The sequence below is a fragment of the Rosa rugosa genome, chromosome 1 (assembly GCF_958449725.1).
Source record: "Rosa rugosa chromosome 1, drRosRugo1.1, whole genome shotgun sequence".
Classification (NCBI taxonomy): Eukaryota; Viridiplantae; Streptophyta; class Magnoliopsida; order Rosales; family Rosaceae; genus Rosa; species Rosa rugosa.
This window is the reverse complement of record NC_084820.1, coordinates 55366750-55393290: the sequence shown is the minus strand read 5'-3', so window position 1 is coordinate 55393290 and position 26541 is coordinate 55366750. Positions and strand designations below refer to the sequence as shown.

Here is a 26541-nt window from a genome sequence, read left to right as displayed (position 1 = left end):
GTAGCCGAGGAAGCTAGGCGATTAGAAAACTTATAGGTTTGACTAAGGTCACCCTATGATATACCTAGTTGCGTTAGACCTCCTCGGGAATGCTTTAGCAAGTTAATGCGTATTTAGCATAGGCCAGAAGCGTATCATAAGGGAAAAAGGAAAAGTGGTGTGTGTCCATGGTGCGACCTCTATGGCGACTCCTCGAATTATGTTTCTTCGACTCACTCGTGTGTGAGGCGAAAACTCCGAGTCAATTATGGCTACAGTTGACTAGAGTTTTTGGACGTCGAGATTTGCGTACGTACGAAGAAACAAGGCTACTTTGTTCCGTGGACTAAATGGTTCGACTTTAGGTATCGACAGATTGGGTAAACATCGACGTGTTTGACTCTTGCGTGGTTGAGTTCGTTCGGAGCTCCACCATTTTCCGAAGTCAACATTGGAAGGTCATGAAGTAAGACGTCTTTCAAGGAAGGGCAGACGACTCTCTGGGATTCTAGCCGTCTACAACAATACGTATTACTGGTAAGAATCCTAGAAGGATTGCAAGTATTTATTTCTTGCTAATAGTTACGTTGACTTTTATTCCCTTGTTTTGGTTGATGTTGTTTTATGATTCTCCAACCTCATTAAAGTTCTGGTTGGTTGAAATCATGATAGTTCAACGTTGAAACTTATCCATTTGAGTTGTTTCCAAGGTTTAGAAAAAATCTTGTGCTTTGAGGGTTCAGGTTGCAAAAGTATTTTGACTAAAGTGATTTCAAAATTGTTTCCGAAATTGTTTCCAATTCCAACAAACTTCACCCAAAGGTGAGACATTTTAACTCTCAAGGTCAATTCCGAAGTCGGAATTACAATTATGTGGTTTTGTTGTTCTTTCTTCACAATGTTAGGTATCTTGGCCAATGATCTGGAAAATTTCACTTCATTTCGACTGGACATGAAGTCGTGGCAATTTTTCCAAATCTGCTTTACGAGAAAGGAAAATTTGAAAACTTCTCTGCAAGTTGTTTTGGTAAAAATTTTCACTTCCTTTCCCTTCCCTTCTTGGAAGTTTACAGTTGTGGTATTGAAAATCATTTGGGAATTTCCGAGAGCTCAAATTCAATTTCTTAGGAAATTTGCAAAGCAAAGTTTTGGGCATTGTTTTCGGTTGCTTATCCATAAATGCACTAGACGATTGGCAACCGAAGGTCGAGAAAGAGATGTGTGAGGAATGAAAGGCGGAAAGCTTGCGTCATCACCATTAGAAATGCGACTTGTGTGTACTTAGCTTTTTGGCTTAACAGGGTCTTGTTAAGGTGTAGACTAGAAAATTGTCTTGACGTCAAGTACGTTACGAGTGTTGTTCATGGTTGCTTAACCATCAGTTCCTCTAATTTTAGCAAAGCTTGCGAGATCGACGCTGTGCTATGCGTGGAAGCGTGTGAGCCTTCAGTCTCCAAGGGGTAAACATTTAACGGTGATCCTCGAATTTCGTCGAATCGTGACGGAAGGGCTTGTTGAAGATCGTTATCAAGACTGGTCGTCGGTTCGACAAACTAGTGTCCAAGGACCTGTTGGCACGTGGTTGTTGCAGGAGGGGCAACATGAGTCGATGTTGCTAAACGGCGCGTATCGTCCGCGTGGTTAGAAAGAGTACTTCACTTTCAAGTTCGTGGAGTGAATTTAAAGGGTGCTAAGGGATGGTTTAAGTTATGTGGGTGTCCATAGTAATTCGACGGAATTTACTATGCGATAAAATGCGAAATGGAAATAAAAGACCAAGTATTCGGTGAATTGAGATAAATCGTTGACGAAATTGGAAACATGATCTTTGCTTGTGTATATGTTAAATTGGTCAAATTGGTCAAGACTGGTCAAACTAAGAAATGTTGGTCAAACTTTAGTCAACTCCTGGTCAAACCAGGAAAAGTTGGTTGGACGATTTATTAATCGTCGAGAATTATAATATTTGTCCAATAGACTATTAACGATCGAAATGTCGGAACTTAGGACTCCAGTTACCCGAGGAACGGAAGGTTCGCGACTCTAGGAGTACGTGAGAGAAAGCATCGAAATCCAGGTAGGGATTCGGAACTCTCCTCGATGCGTGTTTTTACTTCCTTAATTGTTTTCAATATGATGCATGTTACGTAGTGTGGCTTGGTTAAGTTAAAATGCGATGCATACTGACCAAACCGTATGAGAAAAGGTGTGATGGCTTGAGAGCGAAGGGTGGCTCTGACTTCCTTGGGTTCGATCCCCAAAACCTTCGGAGGGTTAGCTACACCGGTCGGACGGTGAGCGATCGCAATGACGACCCGATCCGTGTGTGTAGCTAGGTAGCGGACGCTCTCGCTACGCTTACCTGGTGATAAATTAATTTGAGGTAAGGTCGTGTAGTGGGTCTATGGGACCGGCAGTCAGGTAATATTTGGATTTGGCGCCGTATTTATTTAAGCATCATGCATCAGTTTTCAAGTTGAAAAACATTAAAGTTTGTCGTTCTTTTAAACACTTGGTTTAAGCATGTTTTCATACTGAGGCCTCAATAATTTATTTATCGATTTTCAAATCTAGTCGAGATAGAGTTCCTATTGAGCAGCGAGGACGAAAGCTCACCCTTACAACAGTGTGGATGCAGGTACTGTGCACTAGTGATGGGACAATAATGGACGGAGCTGGGTGTGCGGAACAAGTTCGGTAAATCGTCGTTTGGACCTTATTCTAAATTCTATTTCTTGAACTTAGTGTTTCGGAGCTTGTTGTTATCTAGCCTCGTGTTAAATTCAGTTGAATTTTCTTTCATTGAAATCTGTACCTCGTGTGAGCCTTTATCCAAGTTCTGGACGAACGAAATAGATTTTAGCTATTCAAGTTTTCACCTCAAAAATATTTGTAGCTTCTGCTGTGTTTTCCAAAAAAGGTTTTCAAACAAAATGCCTAGCGGTTCTCTAGGATGTAAATCGAGCGTTCGGTTTACATTTTAGAGACTCGCGGCACTGTGACGTGCTTAAGCTGGTGAGGTGCAGCTTGGGGCGTTACACTAGTCTCCTCGGGAGCCGACTGTAGTACCGTGACCACAACGGTTACGGAACTAGCCAAGCAAGGGTAACACCCTCGCAAACCAGCCAAGCTAAAGTCACGCTTTAGCAAGTTCTCCCCACTTCCCAGTGATTTTCGCTCTGCTCGATCTACGACGTCGAGTATCGATTGTGTGATTTTGAAGAAGCTTAGCAAAAATTCTCACCACGAGGCACAAAGAATCCCGCAACGAGGTTGGTGCTCTCCTCGTCCACAATCGCTCAAAAGAAGTCAGGTCAAGGGACACCCCCGACGACCGCACCCGAACGGTGCTGGCACGCCCGCGCAGAAAAGAAACTGTTGACTAGCTGCAATAAAATTGGAGTCAAACAATCACCTTGTGCTTTAGTAAATACAACTTGAGTAATATAATATACACATGCATTTGTTGTTTGCTATATTCTAATTCTTGACACACAAAACAAATTAAGTAAAGTTTACGTGCTTAATCCTCTGTTTCATTCTACAATGTAATATCTAAAGTCTTCCATACGTACAGGACCAAAAGAAAATCCTTCATGTACTACAGATCAACCTAAGATGATTCAAATGTTCATAACTTCACATATCGATTCCTATACTTCCATGAGCGAAAGACTGCATAAGCGAACAAAATAGCCACAGTCTAGGCTAATTATGCATTATGTTAACTTGAACTCTGAAAGTTTTAAGGAAGGTAATGGTTTGTGGAGGAACTATGTCAATTTCAATGGCGGGCATCCGACTGAAATAACTAAGCAGCAATTTTTCAAGCTAAAGTGGATTAGAAATTCCACTGTCACATGTCTTTCACATGTTCAAGCACTATTTGAACTGAATTAGGCAACTTTAGATTAAAAAAAAAGAAAATTAAAAAAATTAGGCAACTTGAGATTAGTCTCCTAAATGTTTCGGCTGAAGTGAACTGCACTATTTTTGCAGGCGCTAAATAAATTTGACTCCTTATCGTCCTAACTATATGAACCCTCACTACATGTTTGTGTTGATTCATACATTCTAAACCGGCCACAAAAAGAAATGAAGAAGAAAGAGAGGCCGCAGCCAAGAGCTTTGACTTTAGACTCCTAAGCAGCGTTTAAGATGTCTTGCTACTTAAAGAAAAGGTTCTATGCATCTGTCATAAGTTGAAGAATGAAATGATGAACACATGAACTTTTTATATTTCTCAATTGATCATTTATGTTGTCAGTCAATAATATTGTTATTCAAAATTGAGATAATTTTCATCAAATCCATAACTTGTCTGGGGGTTGAATGGACTCTGATCTGGGCTGCAGTGCAATAAAAAACTACAAACCAAAAAAACATAAACGTTATCAAAATAATGTAATCACTGGCCCTCTGAAGTACTGGATGCTAAACGCAGAGACCAATTACTCCACCATCAATTTAAAGGATATAATTTTTAAAACAAACACAACTGAAACAGAGCAGAAGATAGATTATTTTGATTGTTCCTCATTCAATATTGTTTTCAATAATTTTATGTATATATTAGCAAAGCAACTTTGGAACAGAGAATATACCATATATTGGACTGAAGACCAATTAAATTCCACAACAACAAGGTATAGTAATCGTAGAATTGAATTCCAGTTTATATTTTGTTTTCTGTGATACAAGTTGATCACAGAGACCTATATATATATTTGGAACAAGGGAGTTGATAATACAGAGTAAACCAGAGCTAAAATGTCGACTTCACTGTTTCAAGTATGTATGATCTTTTCTTTTTGTGCAAGTCTTCTTACTCCAATCAGCTGCCATGACAACTCAAGGCTTCACAAGAAACACGCAGCCTTGTTCGTCTTTGGTGATTCGCAGTTTGATGTCGGAAATAATAACTACTTGAACACTTCCACTGAACTTCAAGCAAATTTCTGGCCATATGGGGAAACATTCTTCAAGCAACCCACTGGTAGATTTTCGGATGGACGTCTAATCCCTGATTTTATTGGTAAGGTACTCTATGCAATATGCTGATTCTGTTTAACAATAAATATTACGGAAAAACTGGTTGTCACAATTCCATTTTCTACAGCTCAGTATGCAAAGTTGCCACTTATTCCACCATATTTACGACGTGGGTTCAAAAGCTATACTTATGGGGTCAACTTCGCATCTGCCGGGGCTGGTGCTCTAGCTGAATCTTATCAAGGATTTGTATGTCATCTCCCTTGTGTGTGTGTGTCTTTACGTCTCAAGTCTTCTGGTTACACTTACAGCATATATATGGATCATTAGGCTTGAAACCAAGTACATATATAATGTAGGCAGAAGAAGATATACGTACTTAAATATGCATGATTGGGGTGATCAATTTCTTATTTTCAGGTCATAGACCTTAAAACTCAACTGGGTTATTTCAAGAAAGTGGAGAAGCAGTTGAGGCACAAACTAGGCCATGCAGAAGCCTACACATTGCTGTCAGAAGCTGTTTACTTAATTGGCATTGGAGCCAATGACTATTCTTATGCACTCGGCACAAATTCCAGTTTGTTTGAGTCCTCACCTGAAGAATTTGTTGGCCTGGTGATAGGAAACCTGACAACTGTGATCAAGGTACTATATCCAGTTATATTTCAGGATTGTGAACTGGAAAAAGAATTTGATCATTTACTTACTTCATACACAATTGGCAGGAAATATACAAGAAAGGAGGAAGGAAATTTGGGTTTACAAGCATGGCTCCTCTGGGTTGTGTACCAAGCATGAGAGCAATGAAACCAGGAAACACAGGCACATGTGTGGAAGAAGTGAATGCGGTAGCGAAACTACACAACAGAGTACTTGATAAAGTCCTCCTAAAGCTTAAAGGACATCTCCCAGGATTCAAGTATTCATATCCAAATGTATACCCTCACATAGACGAAATATTTAACAATGCGTCTAAACATGGTAAACATGGCCATTACAGTTTCAGTTTCTTTATCTTTTTCTTTTTCTTGTGTTATAAGCTAAGACCATTTGTTTTGCTATAATTATATGGTTAAAGGTTTCAAGGAGGGAAAGACGGCATGTTGCGGATCTGGTCCATACAGAGGAATTGGGAGTTGTGGAGGGAAGCGAGGCGTGACAGACAATGTTACTGAATATGTGTTTTTCGAATCCAATCATCCCACAGAAAGGTTTTACCAGAAAGTTTCCAAGTTATGGTGGAGCCATACCCCTAAACAGACTGAGACTTACATTGGTCTGAAAGAGCTATTTGAAGTTTATTGAAAATGTTTTAATTGTTGCAGACGCAATCGAGCATTTAATCAAAGTTTGGCTCATCAACTTTATTTAAATGAATAAATGAATTAAATGAATATATCTTCTGTCCCAGCCTTTTTCCTCTCTTGATACTTGAATGCACATATTATCAAATCAAAAGACGTGTTTTCTTCTTGAGTAATTTGTATTTGATTAATAATATCAACAAGCTATATAATTATAAAAAGCAAATAATAGTTCCATCTTCTATATATTTTTCTAATATTCACTACTAGAATTATGTCATTAGACATCACCACTATTAAATCGGTCGGAATTGCACGCGATGTAAAAAATACATCCTAACATCGGTTTATGAAATATCGATTTCTATTGTGATTATAAATATCGGTCATTAAATTAACCGATGTGTAAAGTCTCGTTCAAAAATTTTAAAAAATTTGCGGAGGGACTAAGTTAAAAATTTTAGAAACGCGGGGGACTAAATTTTCATTCCCTTCATTCCTCCAACAGTCCAACACTTGAATTTTTTTTTCACCCTGAAACTTTCGAACCGTAATGACTAACTCTCACTCCTTCCAAACCCTACTCTTCCCCACCACCCCCCCTCCCCGGACTCTCACTCTCTCTCTATGATGAACAAGCTCCGGAATTTGGTCTTTTCCCTTAAACTCTGTTCGATCTCCACCGCAATCCTTTTTCTCTTTCTCTCCGTTCTCGATCTAACTCAACAAATTGAGCACTTGGTGGCCACTGTGTTGATCTAGATCCAGGGCTTATGGGCTTATTCTTTTTGGGTATTTCAATTTGGCTCTTTCCAGTCGTTCCTCTTCCTCTCTCGTGCGAGGTCATTCAACTCAGATGCTTTCAATTCAATGGCGAGGTCATTCGTGCGAGTTTCGTTCTGTCCGAGCGCAATTTCGATTCAACTCGGATGCTTTCTCTTCTCTGCTGACGGAGAGTTCGCGTCTTGGGTCAGTTCTCAACCTCTTTTTGCTTGGTTTCTGTGTAGATTGGAGCAGGCCTCTGGCCTCGCAGGTGTGCGTCTAGTGTGACCGGACAGGTTGCTGTCGGAGGTGATTGGGATGGAGATCGGAGACTGGGGCGTTGGGATTTCGATCTGTTTGGTTTTTATTTGATGACGGTGGCTGCACGGAGACTGGGTGAGCGGAAGATGGTGGTGACTGGGTGTGTGGCGACGGTCGGGGATTCGGATCCGGCAGTAGGGTTGTTGACCCTCTGGGTTTGGGGATGGAGACGGTGGGAATATAGGCTCGGGTGTTGATCTTCTTCATGGAATTGGGCATGCGAGCTTTGTGTTTGTGGTGGTGGTTGATGTGTGGTCAACGACGATTGGGGTTCGGTATCGGCGCCAAACAGATTATGGAGGAGCCTACAATCCTGCAGCAGTGTCCAAACACGGTGTACTACATATTATCACATTATATTGGTTTATTTCTTATTTTCTTTCCATTCTACTAGTCGGTCACAGTGTATTATTAACATTCGAGGTGTTGCCGACAAGTTTGATGGAGAGGATAACAATAAAGCAAATGAAGTCGTCCTGAGTATTGTTGACCTTGCTGGAGCTGAAAGAGAAAAGAGAACTGGGAATCAGGTTTGGCTTTGTTTTTTTTCCTTTTAATCTTTGTTTCAACTAAGGACGTTGTAGAATGTTTTTCTATTACTTTTTTTACTTTCTTTCTTTTTCTTCTTATTATTAAATTTGGTGCAGGGAGCAAGGTTGCTTGAAAGTAATTTCATCAACAACACATCGATGGTTTTTGGCTTGTGCTTGAGAGTATGTAACTTTAAGTCAGTTTTCTGGATCTTCTTCATGTGTGCTTGGTGATAACCAATGTATCATTTTCTAGATATAAAATTGTCTGCTTCTTTTAAAAAAACTCCAAGACCTTTATATCTTTTCTTTGCTCTGTGTTTCTTTTTTTATATCTATTTATGTGTGTGCCTCTGTAGTCATTCTCCTTTTATTTTTGGTGTTTCAGTCCTTATTGGAGCATCAGAAGAACCCTAAGAAGCCAATGCAAAAGCACTTTCAGAACTCATTGGTATGTTTTCCTGTACTGGTTCTATATTACTTATATGTAGTCTTCATTGGCTCTAACTTTTCTTCTCTTTCATCCTTGGTGACACCACACACACATTCAGATTAGATATGGATGACATGTGTACCTAACTCATTGTGTGCTTTTAGTTGTAGCCATATATGCTTAAATGATTAATATACCAATTGATACTGAAAATCTGAAATAGGGCTAGACATGGTCTTTCGAGTCCCTATAATATCTGTTACAATTGCTTAGGACTATTGTTACTGATGCAATGATCTTTGGACAGTTGACCAAGTACTTGAGAGACTATTTGGAAGGCAAGAAGGGGATGTCACTGGTAATTTTTTTTTTCCCTTCCAAATTGTTTAACTCGTTAAATTTTTTCAGAAACCTCTGATGAGTACTATTGAAAATCAGTTTGCATTTTATTGTGTATCAAGTTTCTTTGAAATTATTCATGTGATTGATTCGTTACTATTACAGATTTTAACAGTAAAATCAGGAGAAGAAGATTATCGTGATACATCTCACCTGCTAAGACAGGCCTCACCTTATATGGAAATCAAGTACAACTTTACAACACCTTAATGTTGCCCTTCAATTTATTTTTCACATGAGTTGTTAAGAGTTTTTATACTATATGTGCAGGTTTAATAATGCTGAAGACCCTTCAAATATTCCGAACAAAAGGCAAATCCAGTCTTTGTCTAGAACTGAGCAGCGCAAAAGAATGAAATTAACCGGTTCTGAGTCTTGCGTGGTATGTCTTGTTTTTGAGTTGTTCACTTATTTATATCATGTAATTACATCTCTGTGTCATAATTTAATTGGCAGCTTTAGATTTTGTTTGTTCCATTATGCTTCTTTAAATGATTGACGTAAGATTATTTCACTCCGTTTTTTTTTCCCTGCAAGTAAACTCTGGATCCTTATTAAATTATTTTGACTGCATTAATGTAACTCTGAAGGATACATATGGCTCCTGATGATGACCTAAAATGATTTCTTCAGGGTTGATATTTCCTTATTGACTTGGTTATTTAACTCCTTGGTATGTGTATATACGTGCACGCATTTCCCAAGCTTCTGTTGAAATCTTTACATGAATTCCAGGGCATGAATATATTCTTTTAAGTTAAAGAAAATTTTATTTTCATATATTGGTTTACCTTATTGTTTTCTTCTTTTTACTGCATAGCCTTATTTCCTAATTATCTTTTGGCAATGTCTAATACTTGCTTGTTTTGTTATAGCGGCACAAAGAATCTACAAGGTGGAATTAAGTAGTGGTTCAAAACCGTGTAATGTTGACACTGCAGATGGAGAGAGAAACCATCAGATTATGCAGAGTTTTGCTAAAGCTATATGGAATGTTTTGAAGGAGTACAACAAAAAACTAAAGGTAATCAAGAGTCTCATACATTCAATTCATGTAGTTAGTTAGGTAAACTGATTCCTATCATCCAGTTCCTAATTTTGATGCCCATTTGTTGATCAAGCTGAGGCAGTATTCATTCTTTACTTTGGTTCCTTTCCTAACTAGCTCAACTTCCATCAATTATATGTTCAAAAGAAAACCTACTCATCTATCTGGTCATAAGTAGGTGGCGGATGATGAAATCAATGTAGTCGGAATCACATTAATGTAAAGCATCCATTTTCTTCAATCAATGTAGGTCCTGTCATGGAGGATTTGAAATGCGTTGCTGTACTACCATTGTACCATATATATGTTAATGTTATTCATTTTGAACCTCCCTACCTTGGATTTGCTTTATTCTGAATCTTTCAACCTGCTTCACTTCTCCAATTGTTTCTCTAGCTTGTCTTGAACAAATCTCAAAAACCTTTGTTCTTATCTTTTTAAGAGAAAATTTGTATTGCTTCTGTGTTATCATGTAAAGTTGGAATAGATATCTAGAAGGGAAATTTGTAATGTTTTTGTCTGTTTCTCCTTTGGTTATTGTCACAGTGGTCCAGGCAGAGCTGGTATATGCACCACACCATTGCATTCCCACTTGGTTAATGTGGGGTTTGCTAAACTGTAGCATCTTCCATATAACAGGAAAGTGACTAAACTGTATTCCAGGTTGCAGATGAACTTGTAGCAGAGTTTTCTGACCCTATCAATGGTGTCACATCCCCTGATCAAATTGACGAGGTGCGCATTGAAGTGGCTGATTATATACAGAGTTTGATGTAGAAATGTGACTGCCAAGATGTTTTTTGAGTAAGGCTAGCTAGTTTTGGCTTTGAAGCAAAGTTTGGTGTGGAGCTTTTGTACATTGTTGCTCATATGTTTCCAAGCTAGCTTTTGTAAGTTTAGGGGTTTATTTTGTGAATTATGTTGAATCATGAATTTGGAAAGAAAATTAATGGGAAAGCCCCTTATTTTGGATGATGAGAAATGCAATTTTTTTCCCAGCAATAGCTAAATGCAAACTTTTCACATCATGCTTGTCAAAATGAAGTGAAGTATATTAAAGCATAATAAAACAGTAATGCCAAGGAAAACGAAGTCAGTTGAGAGATTAGAAATCAGTATCAAAAATGAAATCGATGTCCTATGATTATCAATATATCGAATTGTAACTCAAAATCGATGTAATCAAAACTACTGCACATCAATTTCTAATCACCAAACCGTAATCTATTATGAACATATAAATCACCTACCATGGAGAAAACCGATGTGTGGTCAAAAGGTGAACATCATTTCTGAATAAAAAAATGATGTAGAATAAAGATACAGACATTGTTCCTAGGAAAATAATGTGGCAACCTACATGTAAAAATGGCCACGAACAAACAATACTCATGGGAACTGATGTCTACAAGTGTACTGGACATCGCTTCTGGAATAGAAATCGATGCAAATGTTCACGTAGGTATTGTTCGACATATACTTTATTAAGCATAAAATGTGAAAATATGAAGAATTAGACATACCTAACATACAAAAATATGATGATTATAACGATTATACATCGATTTGTTTTTTAGAATCGATGTTGGTTGTTGTCTGGGACATCGGTTGAAAACGCGCTTATACTGATGTCTATACTTTTCTCTACACCCACTAAGACATCGGTCGAAAATTAGTTTAACATCGGTCCAGAACCGATGTCTATGAACAAAATTCTAGTAGTGATTAAAAGAAAAAAAAACAGAATATTGGAATCTGAAGTAAGCATGCACATTGGTCATAACAAAACCTTATGCATTGGCAAACAACAACAAACCTTATGCATTGGCAAACAACAACAAACCTTCATCTAATTGATGCAGAGCTAAACAGGAAGGTATATTAAGAAGAGGGTCCTCTGTTAAAAGTATAATCGATCATCAACTAGGCCATCGATTTATTTGACTCTACTTAATAACCAAATAAAAGAAAAAGTATTCCACCCAAGAACCAATACAAAAAAAATTAAAAAACTGACTCTTCCAAAAGATCAGATATAATAATTGAATCCACCTAAGACCTACATAAAAAATGACTCAAGTATAGGAGGCCAATTAACTTATATATATCCTTGTGTTCCACAGCTCCTCAGCAAACACCTTCATTGTTATTGACCAAAATATGCATGTCTAAGCTTTATAGGTTGACCAATTATAACGTCATGGAGAAGCGCACCCCAATTTTCTGTATATAAATATGAAACGAGGGGGATGGTAATACAATGTTTAACCAGAATGGCAACTTTAAGATTGCAAATATATATCGTAGCTTTTTATGCAGCTCTTTTTATTAAGAAGAGTAGCTGCTATGGCCATTATAACTTATAAGCATCAGACACATGCAGCCATGTTTATCTTTGGTGATTCACTATTTGGTGCTGGGAATGATAACTAAATAAATACGAGCACTAAATTACAGGCAAATTTCTGGCCATATGGGGAAACCTTCTTCAACTACTCAACTGGTAGGTATTCGGATGGACGTTTAATTAATCCCGGATATAATTGGTAGGTTCTCTTGTCATTTAATTAAACATTAGGGATTATGAGTTTATGACACAACTCATTGCTAAATTTCTGTTAATCATGCAGCTGAGTTTGCAAAGCTGCCACTTATACCACCATATCTACAACCGGGTTTCAACGACTATACTTATGGGGTCAATTTTGCATCTATCGCTGCAGCTGAAACCCATCCATATGCTTTATATATACTGTTTCTCTTAAAAATAGTATTTTAGGCTGCATTGGCTGCATAGGAGGAAGGAAATATTTTTTTAAATAGATATCTATTAGCTATCTGATTTCTTGTACTTCAGGGGTGAGACCTTCAAACTCCAGTAGGTTATTTCAAGAAAGTGGAGAAGCAGTTGAGGCATAAACTAGTTGATGCATAAGCTCACACATTTCTGTCCAACGCCGTTTATTTGTTTAGCATTAGAAACAATGATTATTTTGTACCATTCTTAAGGAATTCCAGTTTTTTTGAGTCCCACTCACCTGAAGAATTTGTTGGCATGGTGATCGGAAACCTGACAAATGTGATCAAAGTAACATAATCTCTCTCTCTCTCTCTCTGTGCGCGTGCGCGCGTGTGTATCTTTTTCTCATCAGTGTTTATTCAAAAGGTTGTTTTGAAGGATCATTGTGGTCACATGCATTTCGATATTTCAGGAGATATCCAAGACAGGAGGAAGGAAATTTGGGTTTGCAAATGCAGTTCCTCTAGGTTGTTTGCCAAAGATGGGAGCATCAAACACAGGAAACCAAGGTGCCTGCGTGGAAGAATTTTTTTTTTTGGTTAAAATAGGAGTCGGGAAGAGCAAAGTGCTCTCCCAGTACCCCAAATTTATTGAAATAAAAATAATGTACAATCTAATAGGATGGCACAACCGCCAAACCCCTGGAGAACAATGTGAGTGACAACAAATTTAAACAATACAACTAACACAAAGAGAAAGGACAAATTAATGAAAACGAAAGTTAGGGAGACCAAGCTTATCTCGTTGACATTGGTCCTGAATGAAATGAGGAGGCTCGTCCCACCAAGTCAATGCAGACAATGATAAACCAATATTAGCAAGAGCATCTACCACTTGATTACCTTCCCTGAAAATATGAGAAGATCGGAAGTTCATCTGAGATATGCAATGCAAACAATTACCCCATGCCACTCATAAACGCCATGGAACAAGATGAGGATCTCGAAGAAAATTAAGCACATAACAGAGTACTTGCTAAAGTTCTGTTGAAGCCGAAAGTACAGCTCAATGGATTCAAATATTCAAATCCAAATGTCTACTCCAAACTTTCTAAAATAATCAATAATCCATTAAAACATGGTTATACGAGACTTCCTCGTGATAAAAGTAATCCGGGGTTCACACCGAAAACTAATTGGTCTTTTGGGTGATGTGGAGCCCATATGGGCGTGAAGCATGCACACGTGGGTAGCCCGCTCTGTTACCATGATAAAGTAATCTGGGGTTCACATCCAAAACCAATTGGCATTGGATGGATTGGCCCAAACCCTTATAAACCTATAGGCAATGTCCCATTTTTCCTATGTGGGATGTATATATTCTCAACATTTTAGTTTCAGTTTTTCTTTTGTTTCTGTCATAAGCTAATTAATCTTTCTTTTCTAATGCTGCTTTTGTTAATATTATGCTCTAAGGTTTCAAGGAAGGAAAAGTGGCATGTTGTGGCTCTGGACCATACAGAGCAATTGATAGCTGTGGAGAATAGAGAGGTGTGATAGAGTATGAACTATGTGACAATGTTACTGACTATGTATTTTTTGACTATGGCCATCCAACCGAAAGAGTTAACCAGAAAGTTGCCAAGTCATGGTGGAGCCATACTCCCAATGGCACAAGGCCTTACACTAATCTGAAAGATCTTTTCGAAGTTTAGTGCTAAGTGTGACTTACTAGTATCATAAGCAATAACATTTTGCATCTGCATCTTATCTTCCTATTACGTCAAACTTTGGACATCGTCTTCGATGTTTTTATGTATTCTAACTCTTGGCACACAAAAAGAAACTAAGAAAGTTACTCCCTTTTTTTTTATTAAGCCGGCAACAAGTTGTATCACACTAGGTTATGACGGTGGAGCAAACACTTTCTAACCAACGCAATTATATTCAAGTCAAAAAATTTGATGTCAGCAGTAGGCCAGTAGCAAATGCAGTGTTACTACTTAAAAAATAGTCCAATAATAACACTACAATTTCAACTTGTTTGATCTTGCAATGTCAACTTAAGTATCTAATAATACAATATGGTCAACTTGTGTTAGACAGAAAAATAATGGGAAAAAAAAAAACTAAACTAAAGGACTTGAATAGAAACCAGACGAGCTAGACAGAAATGCATATGCACTGTTTACTCATTATTAGAAATTGGACAAGCCAGACTGAGATGCACAACATATTAGAAAAAGAAATCAGGAAAATACGTACACTTGGTCTGTTTCGGGATGGCAGTCATCCCACAGAAAGAACTAAGCAGCAAGTTTCCAGCTAATGTGGATAAGAAATGCCATTGTCACTGGCCTTGAAATGTTCAGCATCTTTTGAAATTGCTAATTAGCAAATCTTGATTAGCTTCGTAACCAGTACAGCTAAGACAAACTGCTAGGACTTGACTAGAAACGCAGTTTTACAGACACATGAATGCTTCTCTTTTTGATGTTGGAGATAGATTCAAAAACTCAGCGAAGTAATTGTTAGGAAATTCGGGTCACCTTTCGAATTCCCTAGCCCAAGACCGAAACCGAATGAAGACAGTAATCACAAACTATGCAAGCAAACACAAGATTGTTGACGAGGTTCGGTCAAACAGTTGACCTACGTCCCCGGGTGATGATGATGGTGGATCCACTAAACGAGAAGAAGATTACAAACTTTGAAGACCGTTTTGGTTCTTCCACTCAAATAACCTCTCGCCTCACAACCCAAATTCTCAATAGAGAATTCCCAAATACACCCGATCTCTCAAAGCTTGCAACTCTCTAAAATCTCTCAAATTATCAGACCACTCAATTGATCCACACACGGATCTCTCTAAACGATGTCTCAACGGCACCCTCCAGAATGAGTCTCTTTCAACCCACAACGGCACCTCCTAGAATGAGTCTCTTTCAACTCACATCTTCTCTAAATGGTGTCTTCCAATCTCTGAAAGCACACACCAAACCAATAACCCTGAATGACTATTTATAGGCTCACGATTAGTCCAACTCCCAATAGGATCTTCAATCCTAAACCTTTACTTCTAAGGAAAAACTCCATAAATCCTAGATACACTAGAATTGCTTACCCAAAGCCTTTAGAAGTAAAGAATCCAAAATACAAAAGGAATTAGATATTGAGCCGCAATCCTAACAATTTCCACCTCGGCTCAAAATCTCTGAACTTTCACTGAACGCAAGCTTCCTTGGGTCTTCGATCTCAACAAACCACGATCACCACCACTCCTCAATGCGCCTCTTGCGCTTGATAGCCAAACTAGTTTGCCAAGTTTCACAACCACTCCAACTTGACCCTTGGATAACAATTCTTTTTCCCAAACATGCACTGTGCAGCCACTTGCATGCAATCCAAGGCTTCACCAAAGTTGCCAAACCTAATAGGAGTGATCTTTAATGGTTTGCACAACTTATCTTGAGCAACATCCCCCTGAAACAATTCTCTCACCATAAACTCCATGGAAATCTTCTCTTGACGCATCACTGTTAGAACACCAAGTTTGCTTCTCAACTTCCTCATTAACTCTACTCTCCAAAGTGGGTGACACTCTGATTGTGGAATATGCATGAGCTAGCATATCTCCACCACAAACTTGTGTTAGGATCTTTATGGGTCTGCCTCCGTTTAAGGACTGCTGCAATTTTTGTTGCTCTTTGAAATTTCATCTCATAAGCAAATTTCGTTCCTCCACATTTACTATTGCTCATCTTCCCCGAATGCCTATAGGAACCAAGATTGCCAATCTTTCCACCTTGAACCAAACTTTTAGTGGAATAGTTAGTTCCACCTCGAACAAAGCTCCTTTCTCAATGATAGAGACCCTTCACATTCTTAACTTTTATCAGAACGAGTGCTCCATTCAACACTTCAAAAGTTCCACCTTAACCCACAATCATCTTGTGGTCTTCAAAAATCCAAAGTCCCAAGAAATATCAGATTTCTCTCGAAACTAGAAACATGGCGACATTCACTAAAGTCCTTTGATCCATCATGCACCTCAATTTTGATTGTTCTAACACTAGCGACTTCGTAGGTTTTATGCACAAACCCACTTCACTAAACCTTCCTACACAGGCCCGTAGGAAGAAAAAAAAAAATCTGTATGTGTTCGAAACAACCCATATCTCATATCCACTCAGCTTGTGGCTTCTCTGAACATGATGTGATCACGATTGCATCTCATAATCTTCTTCGAAATCTTCACTAGCCATGCCTATAGTAGTTCCTCAATTTTCCTTAGCCTTCAACTTTCCACATTAATATCTGATATGCTCGAAACTCATACAACAATAGCACTCCACGTCTTGTCTCTATCTTGATTTCCAAATTTCTCTAACGTCTTCATAGTCGCTCTCGAACCTAGAGCTTTGATACCACTTGTTAGGAAATTCGGGTCACCTTTCGAATTCCCTAGCCCAAGACCGAAACCGAATGAAGACAGTAATCACAAACTATGCAAGCAAACACAAGATTGTTGACGAGGTTCGGTCAAACAATTGACCTACGTCCCCGGGTGATGATGATGGTGGATCCACTAAACGAGAAGAAGATTACAAACTTTGAAGACCGTTTTGGTTCTTCCACTCAAATAACCTCTCTCCTCACAACCCAAATTCTCAATAGAGAATTCCTAAATACACCCGATCTCTCAAAGCTTGCAACTCTCTAAAATCTCTCAAATTATCAGACCACTCAATTGATCCACACACGGATCTCTCTAAACGATGTCTCAACGGCACCCTCCAGAATGAGTCTCTTTCAACCCACAACGGCACCTCCTAGAATGAGTCTCTTTCAACTCACATCTTCTCTAAATGGTGTCTTCCAATCTCTGAAAGCACACACCAAACCAATAACCCTGAATGACTATTTATAGGCTCACGATTAGTCCAACTCCCAATAGGATCTTCAATCCTAAACCTTTACTTCTAAGGAAAAACTCCATAAATCCTAGATACACTAGAATTGCTTACCCAAAGCCTTCAGAAGTAAAGAATCCAAAATACAAAAGGAATTAGATATTGAGCCGCAATCCTAACAGTAATTTCAAGAAGGTGGTGAAGCTCCAGCAGAAATTAGCATCCGAAGCAATGGCTACTTAATTTTATCCGTTCGGCACAAATTCAAGCTTGTTCGAGTACTCCCACTCACATAAAGAATATTTTGGCATTCTGATAGGAAACCTGACAAGTGTGACCAAAGTATTATTGTATGCTGCTGCTTTAATTTATCAACATGACATTAATTTCAAATTTTGTTTTTTGAGAACTAACTTATGCTGAGATTCAATGGAGACCCCAATCGTACAAGGTGTGATTATGTTTGATGAATAATTGAAGTCTTATTCACTAAATGTAGAATCGCTGTAAATCTGTATGTAATTAGGATTTTATTTAATTAGGATATCCTGTAATTATGGAAATATTGTTTCCTATTAGAGTTAGACTACTCCTTTGTACTTGTATATATACCCTCATTGTGGGATGAATAGAATTATCGAATTAACCCTGAATTGAAGTATTCTTTTCTACTTGGTATCAAACCAGGTTCAATCCTTTGAACTTGCGCTGCATCCTTTGAATCCTGAATCCTGAATCCCGAATCCCGAAGAACACCACAAACCGCTGCGTACCACCACCGTTGAAATCAAACCATCCTGAATTTCAAACCACCATCACCCTACCTTTTTTCGAAGAAAAAAAAACTTTTTTTTCAAAAACATTCATATCCATCTTGAAACCCTTGAAAATCCAATCCTGCGAAAATCATGAATTCCTCAATGATGCAATCAGAGAAACAGGCTATGGGGCATTCGGTGACTACCAAATTTTCTGTTATGGCTCAACGCAAACAGGGTCCTCCAGGCTTCTCAGGACCTTCTCCACACCGTCCTCTAGGTAAACCAAATCCATATGCAAACAAAAGGTGCATTATCTGTGGGGAATTAGGTCATAGCAAGGAGCGGTGCTATGAAGTGATTGGTTACCCTGATTGGTGGGACTTCACCAAGAAACCGCAAAAGAATCTGGGCAAGGCCGCTGTTGCTACTAAAGAGGAAGTTTACCTAAACAATGCCTCCCCTAATGTAGCGCAGTCAGGTATGAAGGGTAAGGTTACTTTTAATAGTACATGGATAATTGATACAGGTGCATCTGACCATATGACCAATGACCCAAGTCTTGTGAAAAACCTTAGACGTTCCCCTCAAGCCGTTGTCTCTACTGCTGATGGTACTCCAACTCCGGTCACCGGAGAAGGTTCTATTGCTTTATCTGATACCTTAACCCTTGAATCTGTCTTAGTTGTTCCATCACTAGCTTATAATCTCCTGTCTGTTGGTCAAGTTATTTTAGCTCTTGCATGTATTGTGACATTCTATCCGTCTTTCTGTGTGTTTCAGGACATTCTGACTCGACGGATTCTTGGTTATGGTGTTAGAAGGGGGAAATTATACTATCTGGATCTGACAGAGACTGGAAAGAAACAGAAGCATCTTTTGGGACAAGCTAATCAGATCAACGGGGTAGAGAATGCGAAGGAAGCTGTATGGTTATGGCATCGCCGTTTAGGTCATCTATCCTTTCGTTATCTTAAGAAGCTGCAACCTCAATTGTTTTCAGTTGTTAGTGATTTGGATTTCCACTGTGACATCTGTGAACTGGCCAAGAGTCACCGTATTTCATATTCACCAAGTCTTAATAAAAGTCCTGTTCCTTTTATGAAGATTCACTCCGATGTCTGGGGTCCTGTGAAAATTCCTTCTCTTTCTGGAGCTCGGTATTTTGTAACGTTTATTGATGATTGCACTCGCATGACATGGGTGTCATTACTGAAGAATAAGAGTGATGTATTTGGAATGTTTACCGAATTTCACAAAATGGTGGCAACTCAGTATCAACAATCCTTAGAGTGTTTCAGTCTGACAATGGTGGAGAGTTTGTGAATGGCCCTATGATTGAGTTTTGCCGGTCACATGGAATTCGTCATCAAACCTCCAATTCTTATATAGGGAACCCCAATTTGGGCTCATGATACGTGCCTACGTGGAGACGCAATTGGAGAAGGACCCGCTCTGATACCATGTTAAAGTAATCTAGGGTTCACATCCAAAACCAATTGACAATGGATGGAGTGGCCCAAACCCTTATAAACTCATAGGCAAAGTCCCATTTTTCCCATGTGGGATGACATATATTCTCAACATAATGGTTTAGCAGAACGGAAGAACAGGCAGTTGATGGAAGTTGTTCGTGCTTCCTTATTTGGCATGAATGTACCTCGGTCCTATTGGGGAGAAGCAGTAAAATTAGCAGCATATCTTATCAACCGTACTCCTTCACGGGTGATTGAGTTTCAGAATCCTCATCAGAAGCTTCATACACTTTTGACCATCCCTTCTATGCCTAATTTGGAGCCTCGGGTGTTTGGTTGCACATCCTATGTTCATATTCCCAAGCCTCAACGCAGCAAGCTTGATCCCCGTGCCCGTAAGTGTATCTTTGTTGGTTATGCTGACTTCCAGAAGGGTTATCGATGTTATGATCCCCTTACTGGCACTATACATGTCTCTCTTGATGTTGCTTTTCGTGAATCCGAGCCTTATTACTCAGGGGGAGCTTCTCAGTCTTCCCTTCAGGGGGAGAGAGGTTGTGAAGGGAATCCTCGTTCTATTATTGATTTTGATGTCTTTGAAGACTTGGAAAATTTGGAGGATACATTTGAGGGTAGAAATTTGGAAACAGAAAATGCAGTTGCCGAACAGAGCATTGTGAATTCCGAAATAGACAATGCGACTGCCGAACGAAGTGTTGCGAATTCCGAAACAGAAAATGCGACTGCCAAACAGAGTGTTGTGAATTCCGAAACAGAAAATGTAACTGCCGAACAGAGTGTTGTGAATTCTGAGACAGAAGAGACGACTTTTCTGGATAGTTTGAATCAAAATCAAGACGTATCTGAAGCTCACACACAAGATATTCCCCCTTCTGCATCACCAACTGAAGATCCCGGTCAGAATGATCCTCCTCAGGTACCCCTAAACTTTAATTAATCTTCTGGGTTAGAAAGTGTCGAACCTAGGAAATCACAAAGGGTTACCAAGGGAATTCCTAAGAAACAATATGAACCAGATATCAAAGCCAAAGCTAAATACCCTATAGCTAATTTTATGTCTAACCATAGGATTTCTGGGTCACATGCACTTGTTGTTGATCAATTATCTACAGTATCTATTCCTAGTAACGTGCAGGATGCATTGACGGATCCAAAATGGACAAAGGCGATGAATGAAGAATTGGAAGCTCTTCAAAAGAATGCAACATGGGAACTAGTACCTATGCCGGTTGGAAATAAGACTATAGGGTGTCGTTGGGTATTTACTGTGAAGCTTAATGCAGATGGAACTATTAATAGATACAAGGCGAGGTTGGTTGCCAAAGGATATACACAACGCTATGGGATTGATTATGAGGAGACTTTTGCACCTGTGGCAAAGATTAATACTATCCGGATTCTAATCTCACTTGCAGCAAACAAAGATTGGCCCTTGCACCAGTTTGATGTGAAGAATGCGTTTCTTAATGGGAATTTGGAGGAAGAAGTGTACATGGATGTGCCCCCAGGTGTTAAGAATTACCCAAGTGGCGTTGGCAAGGTGTGTAAACACTACTAGAATTATAGCCCCAGACATCGGCCAAAAACCGATGAGAAACAAAAACCCGATCGATGTCTTTGTGGGTGATGAGAAAGATCCAGAAAATGCAGACATCGGTTTTTAGCCGATGTCTAGTATTCGTGTAGACATCGGTTCCTAATTATAAATCGATGTAAATAGGTTTAAATGATAACAAACTTACATGTTTTACTATTGTTAAATCCACATTTTATTGTATTTAATGCTTAAAGAAATATAGATTACACAACACAACTTTGCGTTTTAACATCGTTATTGATTTAAGAACCGATGACTGACACTGTTACAGACATCGGTTCCCATTTTGGAACTGATGTCTGGTACTCAGTAACATATCGTTTTCGACAAAAAATCGATGTCTGTATATTTTTGTAACATTGATTTCCATTTTGGAACTGATGTCTGGTACTCAGTAACATATCGTTTTCGACAAAAAATCGATGTCTGTATATTTTAGTAACATCGATTTCCATTTTGGAACTGATGTCTGGTACTCAGTAACATATCTTTTTCGACAAAAAATCGATGTCTGTATATTTCAGTAACATCGATTTTCATTTTGGAACTGATGTATCTGTATTACTAGACATCAATTTTTATGGTTAAAACTGATTTCAACTTTATATCTAGACATCACATTCTATAAAGAGGATGATGTCCACAAAATATATAGCTGCTGTTATAAATTGCAATTTCGATAGTTGACAAGAGTGATTTGAATATTGAGCTATTACAAGGATGATGTCCACAAAATATATATCTAAAATCATCATCCTTAACAGTTTACAAAATGGGCAAAATAAAACCCCAATTCACCTACTACAAGGCTAGCCTAGCAATTAGTATTCATGTTTGTTCATAATTGCTACAAAAATGTTAATTAAAAACTAGCCTAACTCAAAAAAGAGGCTGGCTTTCCCAACTTCTTGAATATAAGCAACCCCCATTACACCTGACAATCCTGCACATCACAGCAAAATATAATCTTCATACCAGCACCATGGCATCCAGTGATTAGCTCATTAAGCTGCAAGCAAGAGCAAGTTTGAGTAGTTTATTTTTCCTCCTCGAAACAGAGTTCCTGAAACCTCATTAAGCTGCAAGCAAGAGCAAGAAGTTCAGTTTGAGTAGTTCACGTTCATTATTGTTTAAAATAACAATAAACTCCATAGCTCCATAGATTAGCTCCACCAAAGACACACACCGGTTCAAAAGAGCATTAGGATTGTAGGGAAATAGATTCTTTTGGTGGAGACATTCAATCGAATTTTTCAACGAAATTAAGCACTCTTTGGCTTTTTGGAAATTCTCTCGAGTGTGCTTGAAATCATATTTGTTTTCATCGTCACATTCATCTTCAAGAAACAAACCTCCAGAGTCTTTCACTAGCGCAAACAAATCTGCTCCACAGAAACTCGATCCATTCAATGAAACTTTTCTTTTCTTGCAAGATGATCGATTTATAACTTGTCCACTCGGTGGAAATTCCACAAATAAGCTCCATGAATCACACACTTTACGCAAGCACCTATAAAAGAATGCATTCAACACAAAGTCAGAGATACAATGTCATATCAGAAAGCAGAAGAATCAGAAGCATATAATCAAACTAGACATTTAGCAAGTTCATATGTGGTGATATGCAAATAGTAGCATAACTAAAAACTTTATTCATTGAGACAAAAGTTGACAACTAAATTGGTCACACAGATCTTTTCTTTCAAATCCCAGGAGGAAGTATAATCAAATTACAATTTACAACAATGCCTCAACACTTCTGACTCCTTGTTTTGTTAAGTTACGAATATAAAAAGCAGTTCAATGGATTAAAGGAGGTGCGCAAGCAGAGTGTATTGTTCCAAGAAAAAAGTACTGGCATAAAATTTTCACACAAACCTTCTCTGTTAAAGGCTTCTTAGGGGGTTTGTAACTTTTTTGGGAGAATAGAAAAACAATGACTGCAAAAAGAAGTACTTCTACAAAAAGATGTCCTGCAAGAAAAAGGCCAAACAAGAGAGATTTGTTGATCAGAAACTATCCCAGACATTCAAGAGAGATTTTTTCAAGCAAACAAAATTGAAAAACCAGAAACAACCCATAGGGGATATTCAATAAGTCAATGAGAATTTCCATTCAAGTCAATTATCCCAATAATCCCAATTTCAGCAAAATAAAGTTTAAACAAGTTAACACTCCACACCCATACCAAAAGAAAAACCAGATCTAGAGTGGTATTACCGTAGCCCATCGCCCTGAACCACCTTCGCTGACACCTTAGACTGCAACCTTGATACAGCTTGACGAATGTCCTGCAATATGGAGGGAACCATTTATTCAGTAATTAATGAAACAAAGTAATCACAATATAGCATATTGTTCATATCAACAGTCTCATTGTAATACCTATTTCCATCTCACACATAACATAATAAATCAAAAACATTTTCATCAAGTAATACCTATTTGGAAATTTTTGGGAAGGAAAAAGAAAAAATAATAGTTTTTTTTTTCCAGCTACAAAATCTGGGTACATAACCAACATCTCAGAAGTTCTTTTGTTTCTTTTCCACCAAAAGTAAAACAATGAAAAACCCCAAAACCAATGTTAAACATAATAGTAGGGAGACATAAAATCAGTTCAGAGGCTGATTGTTTTTGGCAGAGAGTGGACAGACTCTACAGTGGACTCCAAAAAGACAACAGAAAAGGTTGTGACTTTTTTGAGGGAGGCTCAGCCTCCACAGACTTTAAAGAGCTAAACAATTAGTAAAATATTGAAATCAAAGACCTTTCCCTGTTCCCGGCCACTACCATTTCTATTTGTCAATCAAACAAAACTGATCAGATCTAACCCAGCAGAATTCAGACAAGAAATGAATAAACAAACAGAGGGAAAAGTGAAAACCCAGACTCGAATCTCTCCAGATGGGAAGAAAACTAGTAAAAATGGAGGAATAAGAAAGATCTAAATCAGATCCCAGAAGATATTAAATCATACAACAACAAAAAATAAAAACTTGAAAAGACAGTACCTTGAATCTGGTAAGTAATCCACAGAACAGCAGCTTCCTCTGCCTCAGTTCAGAACCAACTGCACCCACAACCAGAACCCAGAACCCAGAACAATAACAATCAGCTCCAGAATTGAGAGCAAAAGACTCAAAACAGCTAATACATATATATGTCACATATATATAAACAAAAACAATACCCTTTTACACATCTTTCAGATCGTAATCCCAGTATTAAATTCAAAACAGAGGAAACAGAGTTAAAGACGAAGTAAAACCTTAGGTAAAGAGAAAACATTCCGTCGTAGTAGTTGAATTAAAGCGGATAATAAAAACGAGCCCAAAATCACAGTGATACTTTGATGACAGATACAGAGATAAAGAAAGTAAAATTAGAAAAAAAAAAAAAAAAAAAGAGTAGAACGGGAAGAAGTTTTGGCTTGTGGCCTAATAAATAGAATTGGTTTCAGCATTTAATACCAAAGCCCTTATCCCAAAAAACTGAATTGCAGACCTCCTTTACTCCTCCTTACCTGTCCAGTTCTCACTTCCACAACCACCGCAATCACTACCCAGTGATCACGATCGCCGGAAACACACGGGCACAGTAAATAATAATAGTAGTAAGTAGTAACTAACAATAACAATGGCTTGGTTCTGCTGTACTAGTGCTCGGAGTTTGTAACTTTGACTCTCTCTCTATATATATATTTTTTGTTATATATAGATCATCAACTTTTGCCGATGTGTTCACTGAAAAAATCTTGAGATACTCTTATCGCTAATACTGCAATTATTTCAGTAAATTGTGAATGATAAACAATAATATAGTGAAACACACCTGGCTTGGTATGGCATGCTGAGTCCTAAATGGCCGGACAACAAGGTTATTCCGCAGCTCATATGTTTCACCTGAACTCAAAAAATTATCATTCCGACCTGAACCAAATATTCTGCAGCCACCAGAAACAAATACCCAAATCCCTGCCAAAACATCAAAATCATGCCATAAACAAAGTCTAGACCCATTTACCTGCCACCATATATAATCCGTAGACTCATTCTGAAAAGCTTGAAACAAATCGAGACATGATCCCTAATTTCTTTTTCAGTTTTCTCCAGCCACCAGATATCTGAGCTTGAGCACTAATTGGAAGAATATGTGAGATGATAAGAGCCGTATCAAAAGTTCATAAATTTAAGATTGGGTAATCAGGTTGGGTCTTACTATTTCGAGCAATAACGAGCTCTTGGAGCTCTGAGATCTGACTGTTGAACCCGGCGATCAACGAATCCAACGACACCTCTGTTTTCTCCGCTCCCATCTCACTCTCTCTCCACAAGAAAAAGACGATGAAACGCCGGATAGAAAATCAGTATTGGTGGTGGGGAGAAGAGAGAGAGGACCTACACTGGTGGTGGTCGGAGAACGAGCTCGAGGCCGCTCAGGTTTGAGAATGAGCTCGGGGCGGGTCAGGTTGGAGAACGAGGTCGACGCGAAGAAGGAGGCGCGCGCTGGAGTCAAAGTGAGAGTTAGTAATTAGGGTTTGTAAGTTTTAGACAAAGTGAAAAAATTCTAAGTGTTGGGGAAATGAATATTTTGGTCCCCCCGCGTATCTGAAAATTTCAACTTAGTCCCTCCGCGTTTTTTTAAATTTTTCCAACGAAGCTTTTCTCATCGTTTCAGTTGGTGACTGATGTCTATAATAACAACAGAAATCGGTTTTTTCACAAACTGATGTTAGCACGATTTTTAACATCAGGTGCAATCCTGACCGATTTAATAGTGGCGATGTCTAATGACATTATTCTAGTAGTGAAATTGAAGAAGTCTTTGTATGGCCTGAAGCAGTCTCCAAGAGCTTGGTTTGGAAGATTTTCAAAGTCCATGAAAGCCTTTGGGTACAGACAGAGCAATTCTGACCATACCTTGTTTATCAAACGCAAGAATGGTAAGATTACAACTCTTATTGTGTATGTTGATGACATGATTGTTACAGGGGATGATCCGAAAGAGATGAATGAATTGCAAAAGTATCTGTCAAAGGAGTTTTAAATGAAGGATCTGGGACAACTGAAGTATTTTCTGGGTATTGAAGTTGCAAGGTCTAAGAAGGGGATTTTGCTTTCACAAAGGAAGTATGTCCTTGATTTACTTGCTGAAACAGGGATGCTGGACTGTAGACCAATGGAGACACCCATTGAGATGAATCACAGACTTGCTATTTATCCTGATCAAGTTCCAACTGACAAAGGGAGGTATCAACGTCTTGT

General features: G+C 38.5%; 2 protein-coding genes, 2 long non-coding RNA genes and 1 pseudogene across 5 annotated transcripts; 4 read left to right on the top strand and 1 right to left on the bottom strand.

Moving 5' to 3' along the window:
* Positions 1-4749: 4749 nt before the first annotated feature.
* Positions 4750-6279, top strand: LOC133730812 (GDSL esterase/lipase 2-like). Its single transcript, XM_062158332.1, has 5 exons — positions 4750-5014; positions 5099-5220; positions 5392-5619; positions 5700-5955; positions 6053-6279. Exons 1-5 carry the CDS (start codon positions 4750-4752, stop codon positions 6277-6279), a joined length of 1098 nt encoding a protein of 365 aa, XP_062014316.1.
* Positions 6280-6885: 606 nt separating this feature from the next.
* LOC133741920 (uncharacterized) lies at positions 6886-8673 on the top strand. Of its 2 annotated transcripts, XR_009862242.1 has the most exons (5): positions 6886-7247; positions 7296-7891; positions 8009-8074; positions 8280-8342; positions 8632-8673. It is a non-coding gene; the product is annotated as an uncharacterized LOC133741920 (long non-coding RNA). The 2 variants fall into 2 exon arrangements; XR_009862241.1 differs by having other exon boundaries at positions 6886-7891.
* Positions 8674-8824: 151 nt separating this feature from the next.
* LOC133709994 (uncharacterized) lies at positions 8825-9996 on the top strand. Its single transcript, XR_009846433.1, has 3 exons — positions 8825-8911; positions 8994-9105; positions 9599-9996. It is a non-coding gene; the product is annotated as an uncharacterized LOC133709994 (long non-coding RNA).
* A 2121-nt stretch (positions 9997-12117) lies between these two features.
* LOC133730803 (GDSL esterase/lipase 4-like) lies at positions 12118-14057 on the top strand (annotated as a pseudogene).
* A 7899-nt stretch (positions 14058-21956) lies between these two features.
* Positions 21957-25592, bottom strand: LOC133730794 (uncharacterized). Its single transcript, XM_062158318.1, has 5 exons — positions 25496-25592; positions 25109-25251; positions 24289-24468; positions 23495-23565; positions 21957-22784 (listed from the first exon to the last, which is right to left on the bottom strand). The coding sequence occupies exons 1-5, from the start codon at positions 25590-25592 to the stop codon at positions 22349-22351; spliced, it is 927 nt and encodes a 308-aa protein (XP_062014302.1). The 3' UTR covers positions 21957-22348.
* Positions 25593-26541: the final 949 nt, after the last annotated feature.

Coding starts and splice junctions, on each gene's coding strand:
- LOC133730812 (XM_062158332.1), top strand. CDS start 4,750: ATGTCGACTTCACTGTTTCAAGTATGTATGATCTTTTCTTTTTGTGCA. Junction 5,015..5,098: donor TCTAATCCCTGATTTTATTG/GTAAGGTACTCT, acceptor CATTTTCTACAG/CTCAGTATGCAAAGTTGCCA. Junction 5,221..5,391: donor CTGAATCTTATCAAGGATTT/GTATGTCATCTC, acceptor TCTTATTTTCAG/GTCATAGACCTTAAAACTCA.
- LOC133730794 (XM_062158318.1), bottom strand. CDS start 25,592: ATGGGAGCGGAGAAAACAGAGGTGTCGTTGGATTCGTTGATCGCCGGG. Junction 24,469..25,108: donor AGCATGCCATACCAAGCCAG/GTGTGTTTCACT, acceptor GATGTGTAAAAG/GGTATTGTTTTTGTTTATAT. Junction 22,785..23,494: donor GTTCAGGGCGATGGGCTACG/GTAATACCACTC, acceptor ATTCTTTTATAG/GTGCTTGCGTAAAGTGTGTG.